This window comes from Monocercomonoides exilis (assembly GCF_001643675.1).
Source record: "Monocercomonoides exilis strain PA203 chromosome Unknown scaffold30-1206723, whole genome shotgun sequence".
In the NCBI taxonomy this organism is placed as follows: Eukaryota; Preaxostyla; order Oxymonadida; family Polymastigidae; genus Monocercomonoides; species Monocercomonoides exilis.
Window position 1 is genome coordinate 625,553 of NW_027150575.1, and position 24,407 is coordinate 649,959.

At 36.3% G+C, this 24,407-nt stretch overlaps 5 protein-coding genes across 5 annotated transcripts; 2 read left to right on the top strand and 3 right to left on the bottom strand.

Moving 5' to 3' along the window:
- Positions 1-809: 809 nt before the first annotated feature.
- Positions 810-1,174, top strand: MONOS_11605 (uncharacterized protein; the record flags this gene model as incomplete). Its single annotated transcript, XM_067864151.1, has 2 exons — positions 810-936; positions 1,020-1,174. The coding sequence occupies 2 exons, from the start codon at positions 810-812 to the stop codon at positions 1,172-1,174; spliced, it is 282 nt and encodes a 93-aa protein (XP_067725144.1).
- Positions 1,175-5,454: 4,280 nt separating this feature from the next.
- MONOS_11604 (uncharacterized protein) lies at positions 5,455-6,732 on the bottom strand (the record flags this gene model as incomplete). The annotated part of the gene is made up of 1 exon (XM_067864150.1): positions 5,455-6,732. The coding sequence occupies one exon, from the start codon at positions 6,730-6,732 to the stop codon at positions 5,455-5,457; it is 1,278 nt and encodes a 425-aa protein (XP_067725145.1).
- Positions 6,733-8,280: 1,548 nt separating this feature from the next.
- On the bottom strand, positions 8,281-9,560 carry MONOS_11603 (uncharacterized protein; the record flags this gene model as incomplete). Its single annotated transcript, XM_067864149.1, has 2 exons — positions 8,281-9,282; positions 9,327-9,560. The coding sequence occupies 2 exons, from the start codon at positions 9,558-9,560 to the stop codon at positions 8,281-8,283; spliced, it is 1,236 nt and encodes a 411-aa protein (XP_067725146.1).
- A 3,429-nt stretch (positions 9,561-12,989) lies between these two features.
- Positions 12,990-13,448, bottom strand: MONOS_11602 (uncharacterized protein; the record flags this gene model as incomplete). Its single annotated transcript, XM_067864148.1, has 1 exon — positions 12,990-13,448. One exon carries the CDS (start codon positions 13,446-13,448, stop codon positions 12,990-12,992), a length of 459 nt encoding a protein of 152 aa, XP_067725147.1.
- Positions 13,449-13,932: 484 nt separating this feature from the next.
- MONOS_11601 (uncharacterized protein) lies at positions 13,933-21,408 on the top strand (the record flags this gene model as incomplete). The annotated part of the gene is made up of 1 exon (XM_067864147.1): positions 13,933-21,408. The coding sequence occupies one exon, from the start codon at positions 13,933-13,935 to the stop codon at positions 21,406-21,408; it is 7,476 nt and encodes a 2,491-aa protein (XP_067725148.1).
- Positions 21,409-24,407: the final 2,999 nt, after the last annotated feature.

Consider the following 24,407-nt stretch of genomic DNA (forward strand, 5'->3'; position numbering starts at 1 on the left):
TTAATTCTCTTAACTATCTCAATTTGAACTTTCTAATTACTTTCTCATTTCGCTCATACGCAGAATCTTCACTCTTCTGCGTCTTGTTGAAGCTTTGCGGAATTTTTGTTTCTTTTCTTTTGCTTCCTCCTACGCTAAGTGAGTTAAAATATTCGTTGAATTCGATTCATCCAGTTATCTTCGCTTCTCTCTGCTCTTATTATGCTTATGTTCCATTGTTTTAGCATCCACTTCATCTCTCTTTTCCTTTTTCTCATTTCTCGTGAATATATCTTCTACATTTTACTCATCATTATCATCATTATTATTTCTTTAATCGTATCTTCTCCTTTCCTTCCTTCACTTCCTCTTTTTTCTTTTTAATCTCATCCTCCTATCAGATTGTTAAATTAGCTGCATTTTGTGTTGTGTTTCAGAAGAATGACTTCTCACACCTGAATATCACCATCCGCGAACATTTTTGCAATACAGGGGTCATCTGCAGAAAGTTGTTGTGCTGCTGATGCAGAAATCGATAATTGATCTTGTGATGGGGTTGCTAAAGGAGAACATCGAGATGAAGATATTTGGCTCATTGCTATGGTGAAAGTGCTGGACAACTAGGATGCAACGACCTGGGGCTTCAGCTGTGCTCGCTGGACTGGCTTGTGAGGAAAATGTGAATAGATTCGCTGTTCAGGCCAAGAGAAAGAGAGTCATTTTATATGTAAATTCCATGTAGTGTGCTATTAGTGATGGTCATTTCATTGTTGCATAATGTGTTGCTGAAGGAGCCTTGTTGAAGTTCGAAGTGCTTCTGCTTATTGAACATGCCTCAAGTGTCGCTGAAGAGCGAAAGTGGAAAACTGATGAGCTTTCAAGAGTCAATGGAACCCCACTCTGGGCAATGGTTTCTTTGGCTGTTTCACTCGCTGCGCTGCTGTTTCACTATGATAGGTTACCACAGAGCTGATTCAGCGAGATTAAGGTGAAGAAAATGTGAATCATGCTTTAGAAACTTTCTGGTTGATTTGTGATAGAAGAAGCAGAAGAAGAAGGAAATATGTTCCGCAAGGGATCCGCCGAGGAGGCAGTAGAAGGAAGAGCGGGCAAATACGAAGGAAAAGCGGCAGCTGATGAGGATGCAGTTGTTGAAAAAAGCGACAACGGCAACGAGAAAGTTGTGGCGAAGTGAACAGGGACAAGATTTCCAGAGGTTCAATCTACTCGCACGTCAGCAAGAGAGATATGGGTGTCGAAGAAAAAGGAGGCGAAGATTCAGAAGGCGTTGTCGATGGTGCGGTAGAAATAGAGTACGACTGTGAAGAGTGAAGCGCAGGAGGCAAGCGGGGAGCATCACGGAAGGCAAAAGAGATGATGTCTTGGTCGACGAATATCTGTTGGGCGCGTAAGAAGGTGATGAAGGGGAGAAGTTCGATATCTGCATCGAAATCCAAATCAAAATCGGAATGGGAGGAGTCGGAACTACAGTTTGATGTGTTTGTATCGAGGGAGGGCTGTGTGAAGTCGATGGAAAGGAGGGACTCGTTGATCTGGGCGGGGATGGAGGAGCACCGGAAATAATCATCCTTTCCCATAAAGGCAGCATTCAAGGCGAAATGGATGTTGAGGATGAAAAGAGAGGCAGAGGTGTTTGCATGCTTGGGATCGTTGACAAACAGCCCACTAACTCTTTCTGTTGTTTGGGAGCAGTTGCCCAGGTGGAGGATGCATGCTCACATTAACAGCAGCAATTTCTTGCAAAATAGAATAAATGATCGATAACCAGAGAGCAGTCCAGTACCCATATGCGCTGAAGTCCAAGCCTGTTTCTCAGTCAACAAACACCTTGCTGGTCATGTTGGTCCAGAAATATACAACAAGCAGGAAGGAATCCTGAAGCAGGATTTCGCCGGTTCGAATCTGTTGAACTCGTCAAGGGAGCTCAGATTGGTGCTGGTTATGGTCCAGTTGAAATAATCGGTATCCACCACAACCGACAGAATGCTATCCGACACAAACACCTTTTTTCTTTTCCACTCATCACATCCGGCAAACACAACCACTTCAAGTGTAAACTGCTTGGTAGTATCTACTGCTCCAAAGAGCATCTCGCAACCCAGGCCAGAGCTTTGTTCCTGCCTCCATTTGTAGAAGCTGTTTCTTCTTTGAAGGACGAATCATAAATCAGTAAGACATTCTCTACCTCCAGCTCGGCTGCAACACCACCATCTCTGGTATTCGTTTGGTCCCTCATTTCCTACCCTGCCTCGCCTCTTCAAACCCCTGCCATATTCACCAGCCCGCCGTCTCAACTTCACGTCTGTAAATGATTAAAAATCATTTTGCTTCCCTTCACAATGCTGCAGTCTGTGCACTCTGTTGGTAAAAATATGATGCTAGCAACTTCGTCCAGTATTTTGAAGCCGCTCAGAATCGAACTTTATGATCCTAGTGTTATCAGCCAGAAGATCAACCTCTCCACATTTCCAAGTTGCAAGCTGCGACTTGCGTTGCACTATTAGCGTGGCTATTCTAACTTTTAGCTGTGCAAGTGGCACAATGAACCAAAAGCTGTCAAAATTTTGGATCAAATTTTTGTTCAGAAAATTATTAATCATCAGTTAATACAGTGTTGTCTGTGAATTTGGAAGATGGATAATTTTTTCAAAAAGGCAAGTGCAGAAAAGCAGTGGATGACGTTGTCAGTCAGACAATAAATGGGTGAACCTAAAAGGAGGAAGTGGTAGAAGTGTCGTTGAAGAAGAAGCTTGAGAAAGATGAAAGAGAAGAAGAATGGATGCCTGTGAGGAAATCATAAATATGCTAAGGAAGTTTAAGATTTATCTGAAACTGAACTTCTTGAACTGTGTTGCCTTTTCCTTTGCATTTTTAAAACAAAAATTTTCAATAACATTTTTTGATCAGTTTATTTGGAAATTCATTTTATTAAGTAAAACAAACACAACTCATAGTTTTTTTGATAAATGTTATTCATAACAACACATTTATGTTTCATATGCTTTTGAAAAAATGTTGTTTTCAGCAAATTATATTAAAATTAACAAACAAATTTCAAATTTTCTTTTCAGAAACGTCATAACACAAATTTTTCAAATATTAAGATTGATAACGTTTCAATGATAATTGTTATTATAATTTTTAAATAAGAAAACTTAAGTTTTGATGTGTTCATGGAAGTTTTGTATTTTTTTGCATAAATGTTATTATTTTTAAAAATATGAAACAAAAAGTTTAAAAAAACAAATTAAAATCTTCAATTAATTGATAATAATAAAATATTAAACAATTTTCGAATAATTTAAATAAAAAAACTTTCATATCAACCCCACCCTTAATGAAATAATTTTTTGATCAATCGTCGGAATTTTTTATGATATCAAAAATAATCACCCATATTCGTATCAAATTTATTGAAATTATTCTCAACACAAAAACCAAGAATTAATGTGTAACAACATTATTAGAGATAAAAAAGAGTTTTCTTGATAATAACTGTTATGTTGAGAAAATATAAAATTGATAAAAGAGATAATAATTTACAAATCAGAAAAATTTGAAATTTGTGAACTTAACAAGTGAATTTACAATTACACTTATATTGAAAACTTTAATAAAAATTATGATATAATGCACTTCACATTGCATATTTACAAAAAATAGTTTTTCAATAAAAACAAACTTCAGAAAAAAATTGACTCCATCACAATGCGTATGTTCAATGCTCTTATGAAAGAAAAAACAATAAGATGTCACTTATATAAAATTTAAACAATCACAAAAAATTAACAACATATTTTTAACAAAAACTCAACACATATACAAACAAATTAAAACTGGGCATTTTAAAGGTTCAACAATTATTTAACTTAATTTCCATCGAAAAACATTCAAAGTTATAGTCGCAAACATCTTTCAAAGATGCTGAAGAACTTTGGATTTGTTTTTCGCATCTTAATGGGCATGATCAAACAAAGAAAAAGAGAAAAATAATTGCAGACAATTTCAAATCATAAAAAATTGTTAAAATATTAGTAATTTTTCAATTTTTAAGCACGCAGGTAATTTTTTTAAAATTCTTATTTTATCCTTTCTCAATGAAAACAGAAAATATTCTTAACTTAGAAAATTGTTTTAAAATCCAATATTCCGAAACTTCACAGAATAAATCTGTTGCCAAAACCAATGCGAACTTGTTAAAAGTAATTTCACCACCAGATAGCTTCTTTGAAAAGTTAAAATAATTTTTTACGAAAAAAGAAATATTTGCAAGGATCGGGTTTTGCACTTGGATCGGCTAAAGCACTCACTGTAAGGTGGTGATGACAAAGAGCTAAAAGGCAAGAGAGACATATTTTTCTCGGAACACGAGAGTGCAATGGAGCTCATTCAAATCGTGTTTGAAAGGGCTGCGTCAGCAAGAATTTTTATCATCGATGTTTTAAATTTTTCATGATTTTGAACAAAAAATAACAATTTTTTTTGTTTTGGTAAAACCATCCAAATCAACAAATAACCACTTGAAGTCTTTAATACAAAACTCAAAATATAAAATAAACATGAAACACTTCAAATGCTTTAATTCCTGAAAACAAAATTTGATAAAAGTCAATTATCTGTTTGAACATTTGGAATAAAAAAATGTTTCTGAAACGTGCATCTGTGAAGTTATCAATAAATTCTTGCCAATAGAATAAATAACTTTCTGCTATTATACCAGTTTTATTCAATTTTTTTGTTTACGAGGCATGTTTAATGAAAAATATTTGAATGAAAAAATGCCAAGATTTTCTCACAGATAGCTTTTTCAAATAAATACATATAAAAATCAAAAAACATTGAATTGGAATTAGCATTTCTTTAAAAACAAAACAGTTATTCAAAGGACTGATGTTGAAATGAAGAAAAGAAAAAAGACGACAAATTCTCTCCAATAAACGAGTCTTTTGCTTTTCATCTCGGAGCATCTGTTGTTATTACAATAATTGAAACATGCTCATCTTGTATATTTCTTTTGATACACAGCTGAACGACAGAAACAACAAGTTAATCAAAAAATAATTTGTAATGGTGATATTGAAGATCAATTTTTGAGTTTTTGTCTCAGAATATAGATAACAATGAAATAAAACAAACAAAAAGGAGAATTACAATTAATTGCAGCAAGAGAAAAAAATAATAATACTTTATTTGTGTATACTCAACAAAACTGACTTTTTATTCAAAAGTATTAGAAAGACTCAAAAATCTTTGAAAAACTCAAAATTACTGGGTTATTTCAAAATAACTTGATCATTTCAAATTTTTTCAAATATTTCGCATTTCATCTATTTAAAACAATTGTGAAAAAAAAAATTAAAAGACGTTTCAATAATCATTAACAATATGGGTATAAGGAAGCTTTATTTCAATCAACCTAACATATTTTAAACAATTTTGCTCATTTGAATAAACTCACTTTATTCTCATTTTATCAATTTTAACCAAATTCTTTTTCATTGCTTTGATATTCCCAATGTAGCCTCTATCATATTTTTCCTTTCTTCGATACGTGATCAGGTCAACTATATCTGTGCAACCTTCTTCCTCAAAAAGCTCTGCTAAATGAACACATCGCATAACAGCCATTTTCACTTCACTTGTGCTATATTTTTTAATAAAGTTATTTTTAAACCCAAAAATTCCTGATTGCTCATCCGATGAATTCTTTTCTTCCTCCAATTGATTGCTGAGATACGAAGACATTTCCATAAACATTTCTGTTAAATTCGTCACAAATCTTCTCAGAAATTCCAATCGGATAAATAATCCAGTGGTGTACAGAACAAAATCGAATGCACATGAAAATATATCTGGATATTTTGAGAGCTCAAACACAGTGTGCTTTGAATTCAAAAGTTCATTCAAAATTAAGCCCAAATAGCTCCTCCATGAATGCTTCGCGTACTTGATTGCAGGAGGCAAATCATGATTAGATACAAAATGAGAAGAGAAATAAATTGTATTTTTCTTCACTGCACGCATGCAAACAACCAAAAACTCCCGATACTCCGTAGTCCCCACCAATCGCACCAAATTCTTCACTTTTTTAGTCGAATTGAAAATAAAATACACAACTGACGATAATGGATCTTTATATCCGTATTTTGCAATATATTCAGTTTGTTTCAAGTAGTAATCGAATGAAACTATTCTTTTAGTAGAATTGAAATAATCATCCCTCATTGGGTTCAAGTGAATCCCTTTTGTCTGCACCAAAAGAGGCTGAATGCACACAAACGAGAGAGGAATAAAACAATAATTTGGAGTTGATTGATGATATAAGCAACTTATCCGGCAAGCAGGTTTCGTTTGTTTTCTTTCTCTTGTTTCTTTGCCTTTCAGCTGACAAACCGAAGAATTCATATTCTTTCCAGGATTTTGCAATGAAACAACTTTGCGTCCAGAAACAATAGATTTTGTACGTGCCGAACCTGAAATCTTCGCTTTTGAGATTGGTTTTTGAGGAGACGATGAAACAGAAGACGAGCTTGCAGAGCTTGTTGGCTTGACATTTAATGCTGAATTTGACGTTGTTGAAGAAGTACAAATTGAATTGGTGTCTGACGACGAAGCAAACTGCCCTGATTCGCTACCATTTAACGAAGAAGATTGCTGAGTGCACTTGAAACCATCTTCAGGAAACTTGCTGAACCATTCTCTAATAAGTGAATAACATAATTCCATCATCATTTGAACTCTCTCTTTTCCAAATAATGCAATTGGCTCACAATAATAACCAATAATTGAATTTAGTGATTCAATACACAGCCATTGATGAAATGGTGGAAGAGAACATGCATTATTCAGCAAAGAAGTTAAAATTTTTTCTCCTTTCTTTTCCTTTATTAATTTAGAAACTGAAATGCATATCAACAGAAATTGATAAATCCAAGCGATCAAAAAATTATAAAACAATTCCAAACCGTTCTCTGAAAATTTCAAAAAGGAGAAGCACGTAATAAAAGAGTCTTCTTCGTTTAATGGTTTATTCAAAAGATTTTCAAAAGCATCGGCAATTGTACTCGTTTCTTCAAATGACAAATCGAAATTAACCATTGCTATAATGCGAGCAATTATGTTTTTTAAGCGCTGAGGCGTTCTTCGCGAAACTATTTGGTTCAGAAGTATTTTTTTCATATGAGAACGCTCAAAAATAGATCTAATTTTAGCTTCGCAATATAATGAGCACGACGATGACGCTTTAAAAGCAATAAGCTCCAAAAGGGAAAGAATTGAACTTTTTAATTCTACTGAAGGATTTTCAATATAAGTTGAAAGCATTCCAAATGAATCGGTTGTAAATTTTCGAACTTTGCAAAGAGGAATGCTTGCCAGACGCATTCCAAGCTGTTGAATAATGTTTTGTTGAACTTTTTCATTATTCTTCTGTGTAAAATAATAAACTGTCTCTTCAAAAGATAATTCTTTTCCAAAAGTGCTTTCAAAATCTTCTTTTTCTTTAGCCCTTCGAATCAATAAAATTATTTTTGTATTTGCAAAAAATGAATATCAAACATTGAGTAAATCCACAGTCTGGAAGCTTTTAACTTTTTGATTCAATAAAGATCATAAGCATAATAAAATAATTATTTCCAAAGATTTGGGGTGAATATTTCACAATTATGAAAAATTCAACGATATGTTTCAGAATTATTCCGCAATCTCATAATTATAATTCTGACTTCACTGTTTGAAAATAAAAATTGAAATATCAAATAGTTCAGAATAATCTTTGTAAGAACTGTGAAGAACAAAATTCATAAAGCAAAAAATATAATCCCATTTTGTCGCAATAATTAACAGTTATAATTTTATTCTGTACAACATTATTTGGCAAATCATAACAATAGCGGATTGAAAAAGGTCCAGCATTTTCTATTGTTTTCAATAGAAAATTTTGAAATGAGAAAAGAAGGATGATTAAAAATGAGATTTGGTAAATGGATAAGATCTTAGGGTTATCATTTAACCCCAACCCATTTTTTTATTCTGACCAAAATTTTTGAAGTGAAAAATTTTGAAAAAATAAAAAAATCCAAAAGAAGAATCAATTCTTCGAATTATCTTTCTTTTTCCTGGTTTTCTTTGCATCTCTTCGTTTTCCTCTTCGTTTGGGTCATCAAAAATAACATCAGAGCGTCTTCTTTTGATTTTATGTTTGAATTCAACCATTTCATCTTTTTCGTTTTCTTTCTCTTGTTTCATGTCTTTTTCCTTCTCCTTTTCTTCATTTCTCCCTTAAAATCTTTCCCAATTGTCGAGAAGTTCTTTTTTTGTTATTAACTTTCCAAAATAATCGAAACGGAAACGATGGGAAGGATGAGGGTATTTTGAAGATTCCGGCAGTTTGCGAAGAACCGGACTGAAAGTATTATGAATGACTCCGCTTTCTTCTGAAGCTTTTTTGATGGCAGAAGGAGTGAAAGCGGAGTGAATAGCTTGAGGGAGCACGTCGACAAGTGCTTTTCTCGAAGCAGACGATGAAGTTGACGATGGAGCATCAAATGATGAAGAAAGAGAAGTTTTGAGAGTTGCAAATACTCCTCTATCGAGTGGTTGAGACAAATGGGTGCTGTGGGGGATGAACGTTACGACATCTATGTTATTTTCTGAGAAAGTTTTCCAAATTGAAGGATCACCGCGTGAAGGATGAGAGCCGATGAAAAGAAGATATTTCTCTATATCTGGTGACATGCGCTTTCTTCTTTCAACGATGGAAGGGAGAAGAACTGTTCCCGCATATTTCTTGAAGTTTTGCTTGTCCATCCAGCCACTTTTATTAGGCCAGATGTCCAGAGTTGGAGAGAGAAGAGGCTTCAGTTCGTCCGGTTGTTTAACGCTTGGCCAGAGAATGATGCATGGCAATGAATAACCATCTGCAGCCACGGCAGCAACAAGTGTTGCATTGTCCATTCTCTGCGCTTCCTTGCAGAACCCAGCGCTTTGTCCAGTTGGATGGATCACTTCAATATTAGCACCAGATGGTACACGCAAAGATGATTCATCAACATTAAATATTAATGAAGGTGTGTGATGATTTTTTTCATGTAAATCTGTAATCATGTTATACCAAGGCTTCATTACACTCTTGCAGGAAACAGCCAGCCTATTTATGTCCAAACTTTTCGGTTTGCTCTTTGTCAACTCAGGATGCAGCTTCAAAAACCCGTACGCTGCAGCATTTGAAACTGAAATATGTGGCTCGTTTTCTTCTTTTGTATCGTTTGAAACATTTTCCATCTAGAGAAAAAATGTTATTTTTTCAATAAAAAACTTGAGCAAACCAATTCTCTAGTTTTCTTCATTGTTAAACTGCTCCCACAAATAGAATCAATTTTGATCACATCCAGAACTGTTTCTTCTTTCTCTTTGCTGATTGCCTGCGGTCTCCCTGGTTTTCCAATTTCAATTTTCGCTCTCAATGATCGAACTGCGTTTTTAATGCTGCTGCGGCTGAATTGCTTAGAATTAATGGCGTCTGTGATCCTGACGAAGCCATCATGCACAATATGTGACATTCGTTCCAGTTTATTCTTGTATTTTCTATATTGAAAAGAAAGGACAGTTTGGCATGTTTAAATTTTTTAAGTCCTTCTTTTCTTTTTTGTTCAAAAAGAATTCTCATTTTTTATTTTTGTGTTTTGATCTTATTTTCAATATTTCAAATAATTAGAAGTTTATTTAATAATTATGAAAAATGTTTTGAATGAACAATGCAGCTTTTCACACCTTGAAACCAACCAATTTCTCTTTGAAGTTTGATGGAAGGTAAATCCCCCCTCATCTTCCCTGGTGAGATATGGGCTTTATTTAAAAATTTATTTTAAAAATACTATATGGGTGATTATTTTTCAAAACATAATTTTTCATTCATCATTTTCGATTCAAAAAATATCCTTGATAAGTAGTAGATGAACGCTGAAAAGTGAACAGGTGTATTCAAGAGATCGTCATCTTTGTTTTAGCTCATTCATTTGTTTTTAATACAATCGTGATGAATTCAGCATTTGAATTCAACATTTCATCCCAATGACAAATAACCTTCTTAAAATTAACACTCCGAAAAAAGTTATGATTTTAATAATTATCACCCAAATAGATTCCTTTTTATGCAAAAAATCAAGTTGTTATTTCGTAAAGTGGGATTGAAAACTTTGGAAATAAAAAATAAGTCAGAGTTCAAAAAAAAAAAAGAAGGGGTTCCATAATAACCCTATATGCTTTGAAGGAATGTGGACTAAATTTCGAAAATTGTCATCAATAACTGGAAAACGAGATCATTTTGTTGATGGATAATTTTAAAAAAAATTTCTGGAAAAAATACAGAAAATTGATTTTTGAAATTTTTGTTAAAAAATTCATTATTAGAAACAAATTTAATATTTATTGAAAAAATAAAGAAAATTATCATCCAAAAATTTCAGAGAGGAAAAAGGTTCATATGGATTTGTTGATGATTCCATATTTCACCAAAAATAATTCAAATTCGAAAAAAAAAAGTTATTCAGCTTGCAAAACAACACTGATTTAAAGAAAACATAATTTCAAAAAGTTGAATAAAAATGCGTAAAATAAATAAAGTTGAATAGTTTCAAAAAAAACAATTACAGGTATTTTTCTTTTTTTATTCACTCGGCTCATTCATCGCTAGTAAATCACCGTTATTTATATTCGGTCCAGCAGCTTCATCAAACGTTGAACGAAAAATGGTGTAATTATTAGTCATCCATAAAATAAACGAACATCAGCTTTGCAGTAACATATTAGAAGAAAAAGTCAAGGAATATGAGGCATTTCCTGCTCTGTTGATGAAATTGAGGATGAATGTAGAATTAAGTGGCTGATGATGCTAAAGGCACATTTTTTGAAGAAATGGTTATGATAGAAGATGAATAAACACGTCAACAGCAAAACAATCTTCTTCGATCCTTTTCCCTCAAAAAACTGCCACATCAGTAAATATGAGGATTCATCTGCATGTTCCATTTTCTTTCCTCTTTCAGGCGGTGTTGATGAATGTTGGCTTATTAAATCTAAATCAATAAATCCGCTTCTGTGGCTGCACTCTTTTTTTGAGAAAATATCATCATCATTTCCATTTGCTCTTTCCCTCTTTAAATTCTTTCTCAAAAAATACCTTCCAATCTAGCTCAGCCCCATTGACTGCTTTTCCTCTCCCTTATTTCTCCTTTTCATTGTTATCTCTTCCCTCCCTTTGTATTTCCTCGTTCTGCACAGTTTTTCTGCCTTTCTGTCTTTTCCCCATAATACAATCTTCAAAAAGAAATCTGTCAGGAACAGAGTAAAAATAACTTTTATTTCCTTATGGCATAGGAACATAAAGACAAAAACAGATGTGAAATTTCCAATCCAAAATACAATAGAAATACAAAACAATGAGATTTTTCATGAAAATATTCAAGAAAAACAAACATTCAACGGATATTCGTTGATAATGTCATTCTTTTCTTAAGTGCCTTTGTTCTTTTCAAAATTATCCATTTTCAGTCATTTCGGACTTTCACCATTTTCCTTTTTCTCTCAAATTGTATCATTTTCTGCCCTGTTTCAAAAATAGAATCAAATGAATGAATAAAACACCCAATGAAACATCTAATATAAATCTATTCCACACCTTCCATCTCATTGGACGAGAATGTCCAATTCAGCCATCCAACGCTTCAGAAAATAACAATCAAGAAATAACCCTTCCAAAATGCCTCCAATGACTGCAAATGAAAAAATCACACAATTGCCAGAAAACAAAATATAAAAAGTTTCTTAAAAAAAACTTTCACTGCACAAACCTCATCTATTGCTCAGATAAATGAATTCCAAAAAGAAAATCGCTTCTCCAACTTTCCCTTCACATGAAAAAAGAATAACTCACTCAAAGGCTTTAAAACAAATGTTATGACAAATAGATTGAGTTTTAATAGTCTTTCTGTCTGTAATAATGAAAATATCAAAACAGGAACATTTTCAGTCAATCATTTTGTATTATTCAAATGATCAAACAACAAAGAAAATTTTGCTCATTCATAATATTTCAAAATGAATTAAATAATATATCTTGCTTTGCAATTGAACAGGAAAAATATTCTATTTTTCATTAATTTTTATTATTGCACCCATTCTTAAAAAGAAGAAATCCAGAAAAAAAGAAAAGTGTCTTCTTCGTGCAGATAAGTTCCTATGCTGACAGGAATATATTGTATTGTGTGCATATTATGTGTGGAATGCCTGCGCAATGGTGCCACAAATGATGAATCAAATCTGGTGGAGAATTCAATGATTGAAAGAAATACAGATTATTTCAACAACTCTTTGTTTGATCTCCTTCCAAATGATAAGAATGGAGATAAAAACAAGTTAGAAATGATTGTTGAAAGGAATGAAGGTGGAATGGAAGAAAATGAAGAAAAAGAAAAATCAACAAAGAAATATACAAATATGAAAAATCAAAGAGATTGCCGAATTGTGAAAGGAAATCAATTTGAGAAATCGAATGATGAACTTTTCCATTATGAAGGAGAAATGATGAAAATTGAAAAAATATTTGAAGAAAGTGAGATTGAAGGATGTTTTATTCTGATCAATTCTTCAATGAAGTTCAAATCATTGGGGATGATTCAACATGAAGAGAGAAATATTGTAAAAGCAGGGGATGAAAGTCTCGTTGAATTGAACGAGTGTGGTCTTTTTTTGATGAGCGGAATGTCTCCATTTTGTTTCACTGGAGGTTGTGGGGTTTTCAAGAATATTTCACTCAGATCGCGCTCAAATGGGTTTTTGGAGACATTTCCATCTCTTTTCTCTTCAAAAGCACAAGAAGGAGAGATTTCTCAGAAATTTCATGTTTCTGTTTGTTCATCTCATTTTTCCTCTTTTTGTGTGTCATCAGCTCCATTTTTCTTTTCACCATCAATACCCCTTGTATCCCTCTCTCAACTGACATTTTCCAATATTTCAACAGCAAATGGGGCATGTTCACCTTCAACAACAATGTCAACCCAAACCACTTGCATGATGAGTAGTTGCTTATTCTCATCAGTTTGCGATGCATATGATGGAGGGATTGTTCCCTCTCTGAACAACCCCTTGGCCTCTTTGACTGCTTTTAACACCTCATTCGTTTGGTGCTGTCGGACAAGAAATGTTGAATGCATTGGAACTGCAGATAGAAAATTGACTCCGGGGAGACAAAATGAAACATTCAATGGAGCAAACTCATTCACTTGGTGCGAATGGAATGGATCGACAACAACTGGAGAAAGTGACTCGTGGACTGATGGAGTGTCAAGCGGAGGGGCCATCTGCATGTACAATCTGGGAAATGGAGAACTTTTTGTATCACATTGTATATTCAATGGATGTGTGGCATACAGTCGCGGAGGCGGGATCATGTGCTATTCGATTAGATCTTTTCTTATTGAAAATTCTTTGTTTAATGAATGTCATGCAGAAAATCATCATGGAGGAGGGTTATATGCAACTTCCATTTCTTTTTGCACTCGGATCAGCGGGTGCAAATTTCAGAATTGCAGCGCATTTGACTATGGAGGAGGATTATTATTGCAGTCATTTCAGGTTTCTGGAAAAGAATGCATTGGAGGAGAAAATGGGGGAGGTGAAAGTTCATGCCTGTTTGACTGCAGTCTTTCTTCATGTTCAGTTTCACATATTTATGGTGGAGGCTTTTATTGCAGGCATGTTCCTGAACAATTCAAAATGAGGAACATTCAGTTTATTTTATGTTCTGCAGAGCGAGAGGGCGGAGGAATGTATTTTCATTCAAATCAATCATCAATACAAAATGGCACATTCTATTGTTATTTTTTGTTTTTCTATGAATGCAAATGTAATAACAATCCATCATACGGGCATGACATGATGTTTTACGATAGCTATAATTTATTTTTGTATTCGGAAAATCCGCTCAAAGAATGCTTATCTTCAAATACAGATGAACAGAGAGTGTGCTATGGATATAATTATATTAGTTCATGGAATTGGGCGTTTCAACACACTGAAAAGAAGGATTGGTTGAAAGATAAAACGTTATATGTTTCTGTGAATGGGGATGACTCAAATGAGCAATGTGGAGCAAATGAGAAGCATCCATGCCTTTCAGTGAAGAAGGCTTTTGAGATGTGTGAAATATTATTGAGCTTGTCGATCACGCTGATGGAAGGGAATCACACAAGCGAGGCAGCAACAATAGAAATAGTGTCGAAGAAGATGAGAGTTATGGGAGTTGGAAGCGAGATAAGTGCTATTGGAACGAAGACACTTTCATCAGTTGGAGCGCTGTTCAGTGTGTCAACAGGTCACCTTGATTTATTGCACATGAAGGTTGATTGCAACTCAAGTGCAAATCCTTCTTCACCAAGTGTGGTTGTTGTGTCTGATGGGAGTGGGTCACTCTCATTGGAGGATGTTGTGATCACCACGAGCAATATTGGAGACCATGCCATATCTTCTTCAGTGTTTGTGGTGGTGCTTTCACAGCTGTCGATGACTGATGTGGAGATCATTAATATGAATATTTCTCAATCATTGTTCTCTGAACCTGTTTTATCTTTTTCTTCGTCATCATCTGCTCTATTTTTGACAGCCACTGCTTCTGGAGAGAGCACGCTGGCGAACTTAACAGTGAGGAATGTGAAGTTGACAGAAGGAGATGGGGTGGTTGTGGCAAAGAGTGTGGCAGAAGGGGAGACATTTGTTGTTCAGAATGTGACAATCGAAGATTGTGAGTGTGAGAATGGCAGTGGTGGTGGGATCAAGGTTGACCTATTGTCACCCACAAGCAAGCTTCAAGCTGAAAGAACAACAACAATGAACAGATGCACAAGTAGCGAATATGGAGGAGGGATGATGCTGTATCTGGCTGACAACTCGATTGACTTCTCGATTGTGTCAGTTGACTTTTCAGGGTGTTCTGCTTCATTGGGGGGGAATTTTGTGTTTGTGAATGGGAGCAATTCTGTGAACTGGGGAATAACAACAGAAAAGCTGAATGTCCAGCGTGACAATTCAAAATACAATGAGCTGGTGGGATATGATCGGAGTGACACAACGATGGGGCTGTTCCCACTGAATGTGTATTTGGATTCATATCCAGATGCAATTCATGTGGGGAAGGGGAAGGATGGGCTGGGTGGATACGACTCGTGGTTCTGTGGGTTTGACTATTATCCGTGTGCCACCATCACCCATGCAGCGCAGGTGAGATATCCCGACACAAACAAGAAGATCGAATTGGATTCAGGATATGAGCTTTGTGAGGCAGTTGGAATGACAGATGGCCATGAATGGGAGATTTCATGTGCCACAAAAGGGATGGAGGTTGGTGTGAAAGCACCAGAGAATTTTGAGTCATCTTGTCTGATTGAGGTTCAGAGCAAGTGTTCAATGAGAAACATCAAGTTCTGTATTCCATCTGCTCTATCTGGTGCATCATCATCATCTCTGATCACATCCAATTCCATTCTCCTCACACTCACTGACTGTTCTGTTGTTTGTTCATCTGAGAATCTCATTGGATATTGCTTTGTGAATGTGGTTGGGGGAAAAGTGAAAGTGGAGGGATTGGTGATCACAGAGACCTTGATATTTGGAGAGCATTCAGTGATTGAGTTTGGCGAAGGGGTGGAATCGGTTGTGTTTTGTGGATGTGAGGTGAACAACATTGAGAAGAGAAGTGGAGATGGAGGATGGGTGAGCGGAGTGGTTGGAGCAGAAGGGGATGAGGGGAAGAATGGGATGATTGTGATTGAGTCGTGTGTTGTGAAGGGGTGCAGGTGTGTTGGTGGAAGAGGAGGTGGGATGAGTGTTGTTGTGAAGGGGGAAGGGAGTGTTGTTGTGAATGGGAGTTGTGTGATTGATGGGTGTGAGGCGAAGTGTTCAGGGGAGAGTTCAGAAGGGAGAAGAAAAGGGAGAGGGGGAGGGATGATGATTATGATGGAGAGCAGGGATGGTTCAATGAAAATGGAATCGGGAAGAGAGGGTTTGTTTGTGTTTGGAGAGGATAACAAAGCTCAATATGGGAAGGATATGTTTGTTGAATGTGGTGGAGGAGTGTTGTTGGAGTGGAAAGTGAATGGGAGTTCATTTTCATTTTTTGATTTTGGTGTGATTCCAACAGATGTGTTGAAGTTGTGTGGGAGTGAGGATGGGAGAGAAGGGGAAGTGATTCCGCTGTTTGTGTATTTGTGTTCAATCGGGACAAAGCTGAGAGTTGATGGGAAAGGAGAGAGGGCACTGGATCAGAGCCATTGTGGGTTTGAGGAGTTTGGGTGTTTGACGATTGACTATTGTGTTGGGAAGAGAGCGAGCATCAATGTGAATGAAATTGAAGTTGCATCAGAATCATTGATAAAGAATGAGATGAAAGTGGCATCATTTGAGGTGAGTGTTTCAGGGAAAGAAGAAGGGATGAGGGTGATTGTGAGAGATGAAGGATCGATAAATCAAAACAACCTCATTGAGTGTTCAAAATCATTTGAGATGAGATATTTGTCATTTGTGCTGAATGATGAAATGAATGGGAAGAGAAGTGGATTTATTCACTCCTCATCATCTACCATAACAATCACCAGTTGCTCTGTCTCATTTGGAAATGATGAAATGATTGGATTCAATGTGATTTGCATTGAAGGAGGAGGTGTGGTTGTGAATGGATTTGCGATGGAAGGGGGAGTGAGAATGAATGGGAAATTGCCAATTGTTGTTTCGAATGGAATTGAATTGGAGATGAATAACAGCCGAATGAGTGGAGTGGAAGTCGTTGGCGGAATTGGAGGAGGAGGAGGAGGATGTTTGAATGTGGAGATGGGTGTGAATGGGGTTGTGAATATTGAAGAATGCAATTTGTCATCAGTGTGTTCAGGTGGAAGTGGGATGAAAGGGGGAGGGATGAAGATATCAGTGGGGAAGGGAGGGAGTTTGGAAATGAAAGGAGTGAAATATTCAGGGTGTGAAGTGCCAAGAGAGGATATTGAGGAAGGAGGGAGAGGAATGGGAGGAGGGATGTTTGTGAAGCTGGCAGATGAGATGGGGTCCTTTGTGATGGAAGGGATGGAATTTGAGAGATGTGATGCCTGGAAAGGGAAGAATGTGTTTGTTTCGGGATGGGATTTGAGAAAGATTGTGAATGAGGAGCACTTGAAATGGGAGATAAAGGAAGAGGAGTTGGGATCATTGGATGAGTTGTGTGGATGGGAGAGGAAGACAGCAGGAGAGGAGGGATATGTGATTCCGCTGGTTGTGTATTTGTGGAGGAACTGGAGTGGGGATGGGTTTGTTTCTCGAGAGAAAGGAGGAGACTTCAGTGGGTGTGGGTATTCAGAAGCACCATGTTCATCGATTGACCACTTGATATCACTTCGATATCCAACACTTGGAGAAGGAGAAACACATATTGCCATTGTGGGATCAGGGTTGCTGAGCCATTCCATTTCATTTTCATCATCAATTTCAGAGTCACCAAAAGTGGTGATTGAAGGGACAAAGAAAGGAACAGGAGTGACGATCAGTGATGAAGATGAGAATGATTTGTCTGATGATGGTTCAATGATCTCCTTGAATGTGAGTCTGTCATTTGTGAATGTGTCATTCACCAAGCCAGCCATCACAACCCATCACGAAGTGTTGATTGAATCCTCTGGAACAAACACATTATTGTCTGTCTCAGATTGTTCATTTGGCCCAGGGAGGGGGGTGGCAGAAAGTTTTGGATATTGTGTGATGAGAGTGAATGGGGGGAGTGTTGTGATTGAGGGGTGTTCGTTGAGCTTGATTTCAGAGTTGAAAGGGTTGATTGCCTTCAGTTCAAGTGCACATGAGGTGACTGTTCAGAATGTGAACATCTCATTTGCTGATGTGACAGAAAGAAGTCTGATTTCGATGATTGAAGATGAAAACCAGATGAATGGAGAAAAGAAGGTGTTTTCAAATGGGAACAGACCAGTTTTGAGGGTTGTTGGGTGTTCATTTGCGAACATCACGAATGAAGGGATTGGAGCGAGTGTTGTTGATGTGGGATCATTTGAGGATGGGGTGGAGTGTGTGATGGATGAGTGTTCGATGTCGAGTTGCAAGAGTGGTTTGAGTGATGAAGGAGGGGGGATGAGAGTGGTGCTGAAGAGTGAAGAATCAATGTTGAAAGTGAATGGGAGCTCGTTTTCGATGTGCAAGTGCTCGAGTGAGACAGGGTGTGGAGGAGGATTGTTTATTGATGGATCAGACCCACATGCCAATTATGGAAATGAGAGTCAGATTCCGCCTCTGAATTTCAAGATTGTGAACATTCTGTTTGTGATGAATGAGGCGCATGTGGGGAAAGACATATTTGTCAGATGCCACTCGATTGCTCGCCAGATCAACGAAACACTGTTTGCGCTGAACTACAACCAGGAGTCACTGAACTCGAACAACTCGATCTGTGGGAGGGATGTTTGGAGCGAGGGAGATGTTGATCTGATTCCGCTGATCACATTCTATTATTCGGCACAGGTGTTTGTGAGTGGGAGAGGGAGTGATGGGAGGGGATGTGGATCACAGAGCAATCCTTGTTCCAGCATCAACTGTGGGGTTGAGCACATTCAGGAAGGGGTGATGAATGGGATTCTGATTGATGGAGAAGGGTTTGTGAGGAAGGAGTGTGTGATTGGGGATCTGGTTGTGAATTCATTGAAAAAGACACAGGGGATTGTTCGGTTGAACTGCAAGATTGAGAAATCAGGTGAGAAGGATTGTGTGATGGAGTTTGTGAATGAATGTTCAGTGGAGAGGTGCTCATTCCAGTTTGAAGATGGATTTGAGTCAACTCACAATTATCTCATGAAAGTGAAGAATGGAATGACGAAAATACAAGAATGTGAATTCTTCTCTTCTTCAACAACAGTTGAGTTTATGAAGTTGAACAGTTCTATTGTGAGTGTGGAAAGTGGAGAGCTGAAGATATCTGAAACAACATTCAGAGATTTGTATTCAACAAGATCGGTGCTTTCATTTCATGAAGAATCAGAAGTGACAATTGATGAAACAAGAATATCGAATATTGAATGTGAGGGAGATGTTGTGAGTGTTGGAGGGAAAGTGAAAGTGGAGATGAAAGAGATGGGAGTTGAGAATGCGACTGTGATGTCAAAGGGGTGTGTGATTGGGATGGAAGAAGCTGAGCAAGGGGTGAGTGTGCTGAACAGCTCATTCGAAAAGTGTGTGAATTCGGTTGATGAGGGAAGCATGATGCAGATCAGGAATTCCAAAAATGTGAGGATTGAGATATGTGTGTTTGATGGAGAAAAAAAAATCGAGTTTATCAATGAAGAAAACAATAGAAAAGAGGGATTGTGCAAATGGAATGGGTCATTGGTTGATATTGAAAACAGCAATGCGGAGATGAGGGAAACAACGATTATGAAGAGCAAGGGAGGTGGGTTGTGTGTGAGTGGAGGGAGTGTGAAGATTGAAAATGGAAAGTTTGAGAACAACAATCCATCGATTGAGGGATATCCATCAGCTCGAAGGAATGTGATTTGTGAAGGGGATGGGGAGTTGAATGTTGTGAGTGTGAAAGGGGGAGATGGAATAGAGAAAAACACTTCATTGTGGATATTGAACGAGGGATGTGAATTGGGAGGGATAGCAACTGAAAGAGGATCCCCCTTCTTTATTCCAATTCTTGAAGATGTGAAGAACACAACACAGCCAAATGGGAATTTGGAGTTGATGATTGCGGGAAAGCTGCTTCTTCCATGTGATCTTTCAGTGAAGATGAGCATGAAAAATGGGGATGAAGAGGAGATTGTGAGAAAGGGGATTGAAGAAGAAGGGTTTGCGTCAGAGAATGAGATTCACACATTCATTTCATGTTCAGAATGGGAGAAAGTGAGAGAAGAGACAGAAGTGAGTGTGTGGATTGTGTTTGGGAAAGGAGATTCTCCATCAGCAACTGACTCACTTATTGTGAAGAACAGGAGTGAAAGTGCTGGTAAAGGAGATGAAAGGATTGTTGAAGGAGGGAAAGAAGGAAAATCGTATTGGTTGTTGATTGTTATTGTGCTAGTTGTGATATTATTGATAATTCTTATCTCACTTGTGATATTTGTTGTCAGATGGAGAAAGCAAAAGAGAAGAACAAAGGAATTGGAGGAGATTGTGAATGACACAGTGAGAAAGGATCCGAAGGCATTCGAGATGGTGACGATGGAGATGACACCAGAGGAGCAGTGGAGAAGAGCTGAGAGGGAGGCAGAAAAGAAGAATGAAGAAAGGATAAAGATAAGAATATATGAGACGAATATGGAACATTCAGAGTCATCAGAGCATCTTCTCTCCGAGAGTGGGTCAACAGAATATATTTTGGGGAGAGACTCAGACAAGATTCCACAATGGATGCTGGAGAAGGTTGACGAAAAGGAAATTGAGGTTGAGGAGGCAAGAAAGAGAACACCATCACCATCCATCTCATCAACTTCAACAACAGATTCAGACTCAACATTTGTTCGATCAGAGAGTCTGTGCCCAACAACCTCATCGATGTCCAATCTGGTGGATGCAATGGCCTGTTCATCTCCTCACGAAAAACTGATTGTTGATCTGAGGGATTCACTGTTCATGTTGCTTCATGGGTTGAATAAGACAAAGGAGATGCCTATTGGGACTCTGCAGGAGAGGGAGCAGACAGCTGCTCAGATCCTGTTCTGGGTGGCCAATCTCGCACTCCACTCCTTTGATGAGATGGAAAATGGATTATCTTCCCTCTCCACTCTGAGTCCTCACATTGTACTGTTTTCGGAACACATGGTGATCTGCGTTGTGATGCACTCTGACTTCTCATCAGATGATAGTTCAGACTCATCATCCATCTCGTCATCGACCATTGTGACATCCGCCAGCGATGATGATGATTCTCTGCCATCTTCAGCGTTTGAGGATGATGAATACAACAGAAAAGAGTGCCTGAGGTGGAAGGCGCCAGAGCTGCTGATCAACAAGAAGATGGGAGCAACGAAGGAGTCAGTTGCTTTTTCGATTGGGATGATGTTATGGGAGTGTTTGACTCTGGAGATTCCGTTTGGGGAGCATGAAGGGGAGGTGGTAGGGCAGAAGATTGTGAATGGGGAGAGGCCAGACATGAAGCTGGTGGAGGAGAGTGGAATGCCGTTTGTTGTGAGCAAGTGCTTTTCGCCAGATCCTTCACAACGACCAACACTGGGGAATCTGAAAAAAGAGTTTATCCAGCGCTTTCCAGCAGGGGCAGTGATGTTGACTGTGTCAGATGCAATCGACTTGGAGGAGCAATCAAAAGAGGAGGGAGAAAGCAATGGAGAAGACACAGAAACATTGTTGTCTTGAGAGATAATTGAGAATAACAGTGAGCAAAAGAGCCAGAAACGACTTTTAAGTTTCTCAAGAGAGTATTCTGTCAGCATTGCAACCAGAAGATCATGGGGTAATATAGAAGCCTTTCTGTTGCAATGCATGATTTTTCATGAAAAATTCAATGAAACATTTTTTGCAGATGAATTTTTTTTTCATTATAAATTGGATATCCATAAACACCCCCTTGCAAAAGCTCGCTTCAGGTTTTGGGCTCTTTCACTTCTGAAAGATAGAACCCGAGCTCTCAACCGATTTTCCCATCTTTTCATTTTCTCCTTTTTCCTTTTTTTTGCTAGAAATTTTATATTTATGAAAGTGTTTGTGATTTTGAAAAAGTGTTTTCAGTTTGTTGAGATTTGTTTTTAGTTCGATTTGTATATTTTCAGTTCATACTCGTTTTAAATTTGAAAGACAGATTTTGAGTTTATTCAAATTATCATTTTTTTAATTTTCTTTCATAATCACCCATTTCGAATCATTTGTTGTATTCATTTCTTTTTTATTTAAATTTAGAAATGTGTTTTCTTATTTTATTGGTTTGGAGATGTGAAACGTGTTCTTATTTTGAAAGAGAATTAAATTTTTAATTGGTATTAGCTGTTATCTTCTCATTTGGTAAATTATTCTTCTTTTTAAGTTATTTTTTGTGCAACAAATACCATATATACCAAAAATTATTCTAAATCGAAAAACTTTCGATCAAAGTCGACATTTTCGTTAAAAAAGACATATGTTAGGTTAATCACATCTCTAAGAAATTTTCAGAAACTCGTTTTTTTTTTCGGATTTTTTGTGATAGAATGATTTAATATCAAATAATAAACATGCTAGGGGTGAATGTCCCATTTTTAATATACTTTTTTCCAATTAAAAAAATCGTGATTTCGAAAGTATTATGGTTTTGATCAAACTAATTTCAAAATTTTTTGTTTTTAATTGAACAATTTTTGGAAATTTCAAAGTTAAGTTTAACCCTGGGTAACGTGGTGACTTCCGACGAGACATTTTCGATTTTTGACTGACGTTACAGATTTATCCATATCACAAAAAAAAGAAAAAAAAATCAAAAAAAAAAAAATAATTATCAAAATTACCATTGCACATTTTGAACTGACGTGCAAGCGGTTATCGGATTTTTGACACGTCACTGACGTCACCTGTCTCTGACGTCACGCCAAGTCAGAAATGTGTAAATGCTTTAAAGATGTCAAGAAGAATCAAATAGTCAGTAATGTTACAGAATTGTTATTGCTTTTGTTTTTCTGCTTTATTTCCATAATTTTTTTTTTATTTTTCCCTCAATTCTCCATTAATTTCTCAGTGAAATACATACATGAAAAGAAAGAACATGAAAATGCTATTTATTATTTTCTCAACGCAATTGCACAACATTGCGAATGACTTGTTGTCGAGGTTTTAATTTTGTTATTATTCATTTCAAATTTATATTTAGTGTATATTTTCGATCATGACTTAACCTGCAAAATTGTCTTTGAAAGAAAAATGAATATTAAGTTTATTCAACATCTTTGTTATAGAAAAACTGTTGGAGATTGATTCAGTTGTTGAAGAAAAGAAGAAATAAGATTATTTGATTGTTTCCATTTTTGTAAATTTTGTTTCATTCATAAAAAAAGAAAAATAGAAAAAATTCACAAACAAAACTTTTTCATATTTCGAATAAAAATCTAGTTTCAATTTTGTGAAATGGAGAAAAAAAGAAAAAAGAACATCAAAGTGACAATATTCATTTCATCTTATTTTCTCAATCATACGTTTTATAGACAAAAGTGTTCATTGGCAATTAATCAAAATATTTTTTATTTAAAAAAAGAAAAAGCAATTCGCAAAAAATAGCGATGATTTCTTCATATCCTTCTTCTTTTATCTTTTTGAACATCTCCCTTTTGGCAATCTTTCTCTTTGCCTCTTTCATTTTGTAACCAGTTTTTTCTTTCATTCCTTATGACAAGAAAAAAAAATATAAGCACAAATATGCTGCTTTGTGATCAATTGTTGATTGCTGAATTTCCTCAAAAAAAAAATTATTACAGCTCCCCATTTCAACAAGTCTTCAACTTTCACGCTTGTGTCATCTGCTGCTCTTCGAATTGATTCAATGCATTTTTGGCTCATTATACCAGAAGTATCCGTCGCTGCTAGAAATACCTGAGCAATACTGTTGATAAGCCCAGAAAATTCTTCATTCCACAAATGAAAGTTGAGAAAATATGGCTCCAACGAAAGGAGCCATCTCCAAATAATAAACACTTCTTCTTTTCCAGTTTTTTCTCTTATTTCTCTCTTCCAATCCACACATTTCGACAGCTCTCCAAGTTCTCTCCCCGCTTCTCTCACAAAATGCAGCTCATTTTCAACAAAATCTTCCAAGCTTCTTTTGAAACAGTATTTATGAATCAGAAATTCCCAAATAGAATAATAGTTAAGATGAGAAAGAATGTTGCGTTCCTGATTACATTGGATTACTCCCGCTTCCCATTCAGATACAGTTTCTGCTCGACAAACTTCATTAAAACAAAAAAAAACCTTGACATTGGAAATAACATAAATATATTCACACATTCTGCCCAAAAGCAACTCAAAAACACCAATTCCATTTCCACTTCTTTTTGCAGCTCTTCATTTTCCTCTATGTTCAAAACAGCTTTCAAAAGACAAGGAACGAAAATGGAAGGAACTTTTTTTGAAATTTAACCATTGGAAAGAAACAGATAACAATCACAAAGATAAACCAGAGCATTTCTTTCTTTTCTTCTTCTTTCTTCTATTTTTTCGAGAATAAACCTCTCTTACATTTCACAAAGAAACGAACGATTCAAACCATCAATATTCACGCTCATCAAAATTTTCCAATACTCAACGTGCTCCACAAACACAGCTTCAGTGCCAGACACAATTTTTTATATTCGATCATTTTGTGTATTTTATCAAACATTTTTTTTGGGAAAACA